Genomic DNA, 10,449 nt, shown 5'->3' on the forward strand with positions numbered 1-10,449 from the left:
TTTCATGCTTTAGTCAAATTTTGCACAATTGTTCGGCTAATCCGCTCTACTATTCAGCCCGGACCATCCCTTTTAGAAGTTGCTGGTGTGATGATTTCAGGCTACGAGTTGGTGTGTATAAGGCATGACAAGGTCTTGTAGATATTTTGGTGCTAAACCATTTAACACTTTCCAAGTGAGAAGAAGTATTTTAAATTCTATTCGCTTACGGATTGGCAACCAATGTAAATTTTGGAGAATTTGTGAGATGTGTTGATATTTTGACGAACGAGTTAAAACCCCGGCGACTGTATTATGAGCATACTGAAGTATATTAACATTGCGTGTGGTTATATTAAAAAGAAGAGCATTTTCAACATCGAATCTAGATAGTACAAATGAGTGTATAAGCATAGCAGCAGACTTATCCTAATGCTGTTAACATTATGAATATTAATGTAAATGATTTGTATGTTGATGATTTATCAATAAAAACATAAACAAAAAAAATTATGAATATTACATAGTACATTATCAAGACGGAGAATAGATTCCTTTTTTATATACCTCAATATTTATTGTTTGCAATCTAACGATGCGTGAACGATTTGCTAAGCTTTCGGTCTCAAAATTACAGACGAGATTCTACTCTTACCATAAGTATCAAGTTTATAGTTAAACATATTTTATAATTGTGAAATCTATCTCTGAAAACGAGTTCCTTTTTTGTGGACGCACTGCATTTGATTTGTGTTATTCCTTATTTGTAATTTGGGAACTTCCTCAGCAATACGTTTTTAAGAGCAATTTTCGAAAACTCAAAAATTTATGGATATTTTTTTTCATCTCTTTTGTCAAATATTCAAGCCTTAAAAGTTGTTTCTATATATTTAATAAAGACAGCTAAGTCTATATTTTATACCCCAATCTTGCCTGAAAAAAGTCAAATACTTACTGCTGTCATGCGTTTGTATGACGGTATTTGCTGATCGTCACCCGTCGTGATAAAAAGCAGTGGGCATGATATGTCTTCCACCTTTCATTAAAAAAAAACACAAAGGCGATTTAATTTTTAAAAAATTAAACGTAACAAACTAAACTCAGAAGATAGTTTTAAAACGTTATATGGGTCAAATATTGGACAGTTTACCAGAAATAAAAAAAAAATTAATAGCATATGAAACCTTCTGCAGTGCTAGGCCGAAAAATAGTCGTAGGCGTATTCGGATTAAACCGTTTCATTTTATTCGAGAAGCACATTTTGCCCATATCAGCTACTAGTACATATGTTTTCATGGACTAACACACCGAAATATTACTATTAACTGCACTGGAGAACGATAGAGGCGGCGTAAGGATATGTTTATCGGGGAATGAGTTACAAACAACGACGTCATTTTTTTTCCTTTTTTGCTCATTCATCACATATAAAGTTCTGAATGTGCAAACAAAATGGGTATCAGAAAGTTAAAGGGATGGTCCGGGCTGAGAGTATTTATTGCTTAATAAATAGAGTAGAATTCACTGAGCAAAATGCCGAAAATTTCATTAAAATCGGATGAAAAATAACAAAGTTTAAATTATTGAATTTTAAAGTTTAGCACTAATTTTGTGAAAACAGTCGTCATGAATATTCATTAGGAGGGCTGTTGATATCACATTCCCACTTGTTCTTTTGTATTTTATTATATGAAATTAGGTTTATTCAATTTTTTTCCTCCAAGAACTAAAAATTTCATTATAAGGGAGACACATTGTTCACACAAGTATGAAATAATGAAAAAAAAAAACATGAGTTCATGTAATTAATAAAATATGAAAACGGAAAGTGGGATGTAACATCATTAGCCCACCTAATGAATATTCATGACGACTGTTTCACATAATATTGCTAAACTTTAAACTTCAATAACTTTGATATTTGTTATCCGATTTTGATGAAATTTTCTGCATTTTGCTCAGTGAATTCTACTCCATGTATTAAGATATGAATATCTTCAGCCCGGACCATTCCTTTAAGCGTTCTAGGCATCTCTTTTTATGCTTTACCATTTTTTCTCCTTTATCTTTTTCAATTTTTCCTTTTTTGGAGGATTATAGTTAAAAAAAATCACAGGGGGTCGCCCTGTCTCTCCCCCCCCCCAAGTGGTACCTGGAGTGTATGGTGTCGCTCCTGCAGAAGAAAATTACTTGATATAGCTTCGACAATTCTCATAATCCTTACCGGTATTAAAAAGTCACCTTGAAGATTATCGTAAGCATTGAAATCATTCAGCTGCCATATAAAACCACCATCTTTGTCCTCGACTACCTCGCAATGATCATTAGTTCTGCATGTGCATGAATATGTAAAAAAACAAAAACAAAGGATATACGTAGGCCTATATAACGAACATACTGCATTGCCCAATGCAATAACAGATTCATCTGAAGAAAATTATTACTTTTATTGCGATTTCCCATTTTAGGCCCAAACCACTGGATGAATCTATACACAAAATTACTTGTATTGAGTAATTTGTTATACCTTGTTCTATACCTTGTGAACTCTTAAAATAGTTGGGCAAAAGAATGGCCATTTTTAACCAACGCTGGGCAACATACTGTCCACACAACTATGAGCTAAAATATGTCCAAATAGGGTAATAAGAACGAATGTTTGGGTAGTAAATTTGCTAAATTGGATAAAAATTGCCCATAATATATATCTTTTTTTACCAATAAACATTACAAAACAAAGTGGACAGTATGTTGCTCAACATTTTAAATGTCTGAGCTAACTTTTCTTTTTTATGAATTTTCATCAATTTCAATCATTCTACATCCATTTCAGATTCAACGTCTATCGTGTCTATCACTTTATTTTATTTTTTTCCATGAGCTGTCCTCTGGTAAATCTTTCATCGCTCCCTTTTATTTTTAGGTCCAAATGAGAAAAGAGAGATCTGTGGTTTCCCCCATTTCGAAATTGTTCCCACAGAAATAGTTTCGACTTAAGAAGATTATTAATACATACCAACATCACCGTCGCCATCCTAGCTCTTCAAAATCATCATCATCATCATCATTATCATCATCATCATTACCATCATCATCATTTTTCATCATGATTATCTACATGTATATCATTCTGTTATCCCTCTTATTTTGTCTTTTATTTTTCAATTTTCAATATTGAATTATTGAAAATATAAATAGGTGCTCCAAATTCCGAATCGGATAGTATTTAATCGGCTCACTGGTAAGGATCGATGGTTGATCCGTCGGGTAGCTTGAGACCAATCTGATAACCAAGAAAGTCCAAACAGCCGGTAGCAGCCACACATCGGATAGGAATCAGATCCTTCAGCCTGGCAGCCGCTTGAAGTGCCAGGACGCTCCCGAGACATGACGACACAATGCCGACTCGGTTGATGTCAAGTCGAGGATGCAGGGCAATATACTCGAAGAGATCCTGAGAGTAACCGATTAATCAATCATTATACATGTATATTTTGTGCGTTCATTCATTCAATCATCAAGCTCTTCATTCAATTCCAAGCTTATTTTCTGTCAAACGAAAATTCAAACTTAACCAAATATAATCATTTAATACAATGTAAATACCACCCGGGGCAGTCAAATATATATCGCTGTACAAATTCTTTTCTTTTTGGAAGCATCGATACTCAAATAAAGGGGTGAAGATTCGAACTCCCATAAAGTAACAACGAAAGACAGAAAAAAAGAAACCAACAAGAACAATTGTTTTTGTCACCAAGACGGAAACCGAAGTCTATACCGGGAATTTAAGATTCGAAAAAACGACCCGAATATGGCATCTGTCGACACTGCCCCCCCCCCCCCCGTACCGCTACTATCTTGAAGCACGATTTCCCTGCAATTTGAATAGTGAACTAGTACAGCGCAATGAAAACTGAAAGTTGAAGCTATTTAGTGCAATCTTCCAGAATTCACCTGAAGAGTCGAAACTACATTAGGCTGACTAATTATATTATGAACATAAATGAGTTGTAAAAATCAAATATATATATGTATGTCACAATATCATACTGTACTCGCGTGCTCAGTTCACAAATATATTTCATTCTGTTGTAAATCGCATGAATTTAGTTTTAGAGTGTAATTAGGAACTAATCAAATTCCTGATTTTATTCGAATACTGAAAGGTTCATTTTTCATCTAAAAGTTTTTAAATTAAGATTTGGATCGTTTGGTCTGGATTTATTTTAGAACCAGGTAATTTAGAATGTACATACATATACTTAAATATATTTTATTCAAACGGTATATATAAAGCAGTCAACATTTTGCTTGTTTCCATTCACTTTTACGGAGGGACGGGGCGGTGTCGCACCCACCTCGCTAAATTATTATTTGTAAGAACCTGCTCATTTTATGAGATAACAGGGGCTACTCTAGAGTTTTAGTTTTTCTTTGAGGGGGCAAGATGGTACAGAAAAAATATTTACAGGGCTAATGTGAAGTAACGCAACCTTTCTCATTGATGCTCCTTTTCCCTTTGTTTCTTTTTTCCCCTCTCTCTTTCTTTCCCTTTCTCTTTGTACCATTTTACGAGTCCGCCACAGTGGTCCGCCATCATTTTCAAGATGGCGGTCTCCTGCATTCGTTTATAAACTGTTTTCTTTTCATTGAATCTTGCTTCTTGTTAGTATTTATTTTTCATTGCTTTGCTATAATATTGCTTGAATTGTTTTGTGAAACTTAATTGTATCACCTAGATGTTATGTTGCATAGTTATGCTGAGTGCAGATATAAAATAAAATCTTTCTCTTCTTCTCCCTTTTCTCTCCTTGAAAAAAAATCAAAGTCAGGGCATCGCCCCAGCCCCCTTTACGCGCCGCCTCTGTGCAGAGGATTACGATAAGAACTTTTAATTTACCAGGAATATCTGAAGGTCAAAGTATCTGCATTCATCATGCATGACAATCCTCCCGTCCATCATCTTTCTAAAGTAATTGATGGAGAAGACAGCGAAGCCATGAGATGCCATCAAGGATGGGCGATCTTCCACCAAGAATGGCACGCCACCTCTGATATCGAGCAGCACCGGCAGCGGATCCGAGGCACCTTAAAGAAATAATAATAAAATTATGAAAATAATAATAAAGTAGCTGGATTGATATATACCGAGTTTTTTTTGCCAAAGGATACAGAACACTGTTGTTATGACCCCGGATTTAGCTCGAGCTACCAGTTTGTCAATGTCACTCCGTGCATTCACCTCACCTGGGTCGAGTGCAGCAGTGTGAATAAGTTTCTTGCTAAAGGAAAACACGCCATGGCTAGAACGGGGTCTAGAATCACGAGACCACAACGCACCCATGGCATGAACAGAAATGTTTGAGTCAATAAACTTTCATTTCTTTTGCGTTTTCAGTAATTCATGAAATCATTCGTTCATTTGTTTAGAAATTAAAATTTAGGTTTCCATCTATATCCGTAAAGCCCTCTCAACTTTATTTGTTTTTAATTAAAAGGGCATAGATTTGTAGATTGATAATATTGGGGAATTATATAAAACTTTTAGTTAAAAATTATATTAGCAAGGATTGGATGCAGGTGTTCACAACTTACAGGCAACATACATAGTCAAGTTTTAAATAACTCCAGATTCAACAAGAAAAGTAATTACAAGTTAGGCCCTTTCTGGTCTTTTCGGCACCTGCTCTTCTATTCACCAGCCTGTTTCGTCATCCTATACCTAAGCATTCTAGCAGATCATCATCCTGATGATGACCAGTATATACACTGATCGAAACGTCGATAAAAAGTTCTTTTCAGAGCTAACAATCAGCCAAGAAAGATAACACAGCAGTCCTTTTCAGGACGTTTAACCATAAACTTTTCCAATACTTACCCTTCTTTTGGGGGAGGTAGAGGCACCCGTCTGCAGTCCCGTGCTGCGCAAGATGCCTCTCTACGTAACTGGCTAGATACCATCTCTCGACCGAAGTGGAATGCATCAGTTTATTCTCATCATCGTCGATCAGCTGGAAGGTGTAGATGAAAGGTTTCTGGACGTTGAGCTTGACAAGGCGGGGTCTCTTACTGGCGTCCTCTGGTGCAGGTTCTAGACTCCAGAGCAAGCCCATCGGTTCGATGCCCCGGTAGCTTCCTCCAAGAGATGGTGCCTTCTCGACTGCATTAGGGAGTAGTGGGGGGGGGAATGCCATCGAAAGTGAGCAGGAGTAATCGTTATCAGAGGGCATACCACCACCGGTTGTCCTCCAAGTAAGATCTAATCCGGGGCGGCGCCATGGTGGCGGTAAGACGATTTTTTTTAATTCTAAATTTAATTGGAGGGTTAACATTTACTGTAGTTTTACGACCAACGCGCACTTTTCTTCATCGTGTTTTTTTGTCTTCTCTTTTTCTTTCCTTCTTTTTTGTATTTAATGATTTCACCCCCTTTCCAAACTCGTTGACATGTAGCATGCAATATTATATAATTTTGTACTGATCTTTCATATCACCTTCGGATGTTTTTCATGTATATTTATGTATATGTATTTTATGTTATGCAGGGCCTCCTAGTATAACAGTATTGTAATTACTGATGGGGCTACCCTGTTGAATAAAGACATAATAAATAGATAAATGTTCTCCTACCTGAAAATAATTTGGATGGTCGCACCTCCCCCCCCCCCCCCCTCTCTCTCTCTCTCCCTCTCTGTACCACCGCCCTGGATCTGATAACTTTCCTTGGGTTTTGATTAGCTGAGAAACATTTGTGTTTAATATTAATTTCTGTTATATGATAATTATTTTATCGGATAAAACAGACTTTGACGGATAAAAAAAAATCGCACGAGTTCTTTCATGGAACACTCCACGGGTGTACACTGGAGGAGACAATCGCAATCAGGCCATTTTCGGACAGGCATTTTATCAAGATCAATGGATATATACGAAAAGAGTATATCTGATATAAAGATGACCAAAAGATGGAAGTTTGCTCTATTGGCAATTAAAATAAATGTCAATCTGATATCGTAAGTGACCAGCCGACTTATGGATCCAAATCCAATTCTGAGCGATTTCAATCGTAAAATCATCTTTGAGTTAAAATAAACACGTAGCATTTAAATCTAAAATACGTACAGCCGATCAGAAATTATCTCAAAGAGATAGAGGGAGATCATGTGAGAATTCGAGAAGAAATTGAAAGGAAATGCAAAATAGAGGGAGAGATAATAAGTAAGAAAAGGGACAGAAAGGATGTAGCAGGAAGCACTGCCTCAGATATAGCTATACTTATTGTTCATCAGTTAGCGTTTCTATGATCCTGGCTTTTGGCACCCCTTACGATTTTTGTCTAATGATAAATAATGTCCTTTTTATGATAACTCAATTTCAATACACCCTACCTTCCACCACTCCTCTGTCATCTGCTTCGTACCGAGCATGGGATTCGAACCGATGTTTTCTTGATTCAGAATAAACGTGAGCGCGTAGTGTGACCCTCTGGTGGGGCCTGAGACCAACGGCCTTGATGTGAAGATCCTCATCGTTCAGACTACACGCCGGGAGAACATGGAGCCTTGGAAACGACTCAACATCGAGATCCATGACCGCAATCTGTTCACACGGTTCTAGTTAGATTAGTCCGTTGACTTCTGATTTCTGCGATACGGGTAATACTCAGTTCCAGTATTTAATGTAAGTGATAACTTGATGAAATTAATTTATTGACCAATTTAGACGAGAGAATACCGTGTTGTGGGTGCAGTACTACCACGGAACTGTGTATACTGGTAATAACCTGGAAATGGAAAGTATAGACCTATTTATTTGCGAAAATAGCACACGATGCAAGTATTGATGATCGGTTCAGTTTATATAAGGATAGCAATTAATTACTCTGAAGTACTCATGATTGGGTCTATAAAGAGAGACTCGCTGGATCTGAAGTTGAGAATCATGTGGAATAAGAGCAGATATATGACCCGGGATATATACTCCTGATACCAGATAACTGCAGACAAAAATATAATGCTATAATAATAACAATAATAATAATGATGATGATGATTATGATGATAATAATAATAATGATTATAATATTTATAATAACAACAATAATAATAATGATAATAAAATTGCAATTATAATAAACAAGAGTAATTCGCGCCAGAATAGAACACAAAGCAATTTATAAGTTTTACTACTTTTTTTCAAAACCAATCGCCTGTAGATAGATAACTTACATCATCATAATAATTACAACATGATAATAAATAATTTTAACATAGTGGTCTGATATGGTTTGCACCCATTTTTCTTCCGACAGGTAAATTAAATGGCATTGCCCCTCGCCCAAACGATCCCACAGCATACTATGAGTTTCATGAAATTTGAAGTTTATATATGCGTTCTTTCATTTAGAGTTCGGTATAGAGATTCCATTATTTGTTTATTGATTTTTTTCTTTTTTTTAAATAGTGTCCTTAAAACAGCGTGTTATATCATGTCACACAATTCCATAATTAAGGCTATTACATTCTGCACGATATCACTATAATCAAAATCATGTAATTGAAAACATACGTAATATAAATTCAGTATAGTATAGACACTTACCTCAGGTCCTGTTGTCTCATATTGTATGATCAATTTATTTGTTCATGATTTGTTCAACCAGTGTAGAACATATATTATTTCCCTTTCCTGTCTGCAGTCATGTCAGTTTCGTAGAATAATTTTTGCTATAATAATGAAGTCATGCATGCCCGTGTCTCGTAAGAGTGGACTTTGTCCCCGTGATCATTAAAAATCGAACGTCTCGGAGAAAAGGGATAACGTGTTCTTTTATCTCAGGTAGACTTAAAGGGGAAGTTCACCCCTACAAAAAGTTTATTGTAGAAATAGCAGAAAAAATAAAAGAAAATATTGTCGAAGGTTTGAGAAAAATTCACCAAATAATTAAAAAGTTATTAAAATTTCAATATGATTTTGACAGGGGCGTAGATAGCGGGGGGATGGGGGGGATGCATCCCCCCAGAATTTTAGGTGGGGGGGATGGTGTGTACAATCATCCCCCCAGGTTTCTGTGGGGGAAGAAGCAAAACTATACAGTAATAAAGCAATGAATGCTAGTTAAAATCAATCAATAATAATAGCAGTAATAATCATAACGTACAACAATGACAAACATGATAAAAATTTGACTTTTATTCAGAGTCAATCATCTTATATGCATTTACAACTTGCAAGTTTTAAGTAATAACAACTGTCTTGCGTCGTCATATACATTTAAGGATCGTTATTCAGAGTTTCACCAAGTACATTTCCTTATAATAATTATGTATTTGCACAGGAGATAAGTTCAAAATATTTCATTACAGATTTAAGAAAGTGTCGCTTAATCACTCCCTTTCAGAGCAATTGCTTTCATAACATATTAACACTGTTCAAACGAATTAATAAGAAATTACCTATACACATACACTGACCCTTTTCCCTGCTGGCCATGTCCTCAACCCCTACTTTGCAAAGGAAAGGTGAAAATTTTCAGTCTCTAAGGAGCGAATTAGTAAATGAATGATTTTGGAATGAAAGTGCAAATTTTGGATGGCCTCAGTGATATCCGAGGTTTTTTTCACTCAATATTTTTGGCGCAATGTATTTTGGAATTACTTATACCAGTGATTTCTGTACGTGCGCAGTCTTCTAGGTTTGAAGGTTATAAACTGTTACATTTCCTTACCTATGTTTTTATCATAATCATCATAACAAGGTACATAATAAGAAATGAATCGAAATTATAACAAGTTACTATCTATACAGTTTACTTCCGACAACCCGATGAGGTTTATTTCATTTCCATACTTAATTCAATCAAGCCTTTGTAATCATGTGCTTATCATTTTAGTGTCCGCATATCTGCACGTGGATAAGAAATATAATGTTGAGCTTTTTTTATTTTACCCCTATTACTATAATTGTAATTGATATTTTTTTTAGTTATTTGGCTGTTTATTTGTTTATTCCTTTAGTTGTTGATTCATTCGTTTGATCATTAACAATATCGCTACTTTTAAAAGAGTATACTACTATACTAGTAAAATAAGGAATACTAGTTATTCTAGATCATGTTTAGCAGGACTGTCATGACCAAGATGATAACTAGACATCCGACAAATGACATTTCTCTTATGATCATCTTTACTCATTGTCATTAATCAAACAAAAGATTAGTGCCATGAAAAATGTGCAAGGAAGTTTGTTTATTACTGGATGCCCTGTTTATTGCTGAAAGCAAAGTGATTAAAAGACACACGAGATAATCCATGAGGCAGATCGTGTTATTTTGTTATCTTTAACTCGTCTGCTTTGGCCCATGATATTTTGTTTTTATCGAGTACGTTATCTCCTTCATTCTTTATATTTATATATTAATTATATATATATATATATATATATATATATATATATATAAAGTATGAC

General features: G+C 35.4%; 1 protein-coding gene across 1 annotated transcript; it reads right to left on the minus strand.

Moving 5' to 3' along the window:
* Positions 1 to 894: 894 nt before the first annotated feature.
* Positions 895 to 7,985, minus strand: LOC121425518 (acyl-coenzyme A amino acid N-acyltransferase 2-like). Its single transcript, XM_041621595.1, has 6 exons — positions 7,371 to 7,985; positions 5,861 to 6,142; positions 4,883 to 5,070; positions 3,219 to 3,433; positions 2,204 to 2,309; positions 895 to 1,015 (listed from the first exon to the last, which is right to left on the minus strand). The coding sequence occupies exons 1-6, from the start codon at positions 7,570 to 7,572 to the stop codon at positions 923 to 925; spliced, it is 1,086 nt and encodes a 361-aa protein (XP_041477529.1). The 5' UTR covers positions 7,573 to 7,985; the 3' UTR covers positions 895 to 922.
* Positions 7,986 to 10,449: the final 2,464 nt, after the last annotated feature.

This window comes from Lytechinus variegatus, chromosome 12 (genome assembly GCF_018143015.1).
Source record: "Lytechinus variegatus isolate NC3 chromosome 12, Lvar_3.0, whole genome shotgun sequence".
NCBI lineage: Eukaryota > Metazoa > Echinodermata > Echinoidea > Temnopleuroida > Toxopneustidae > Lytechinus > Lytechinus variegatus.

Excerpts from the sequence above, each read along its gene's own strand:
- LOC121425518 (XM_041621595.1), bottom strand. The coding sequence starts at position 7,572 with ATGGATCTCGATGTTGAGTCGTTTCCAAGGCTCCATGTTCTCCCGGCG. Across the intron at positions 3,434-4,882 it reads TTGACCTTCAGATATTCCTG|GATCTCTTCGAGTATATTGC; the intron begins GTAAATTAAAAG and ends GGTTACTCTCAG. Across the intron at positions 1,016-2,203 it reads AAGGTGACTTTTTAATACCG|GTGGAAGACATATCATGCCC; the intron begins GTAAGGATTATG and ends TTTTAATGAAAG.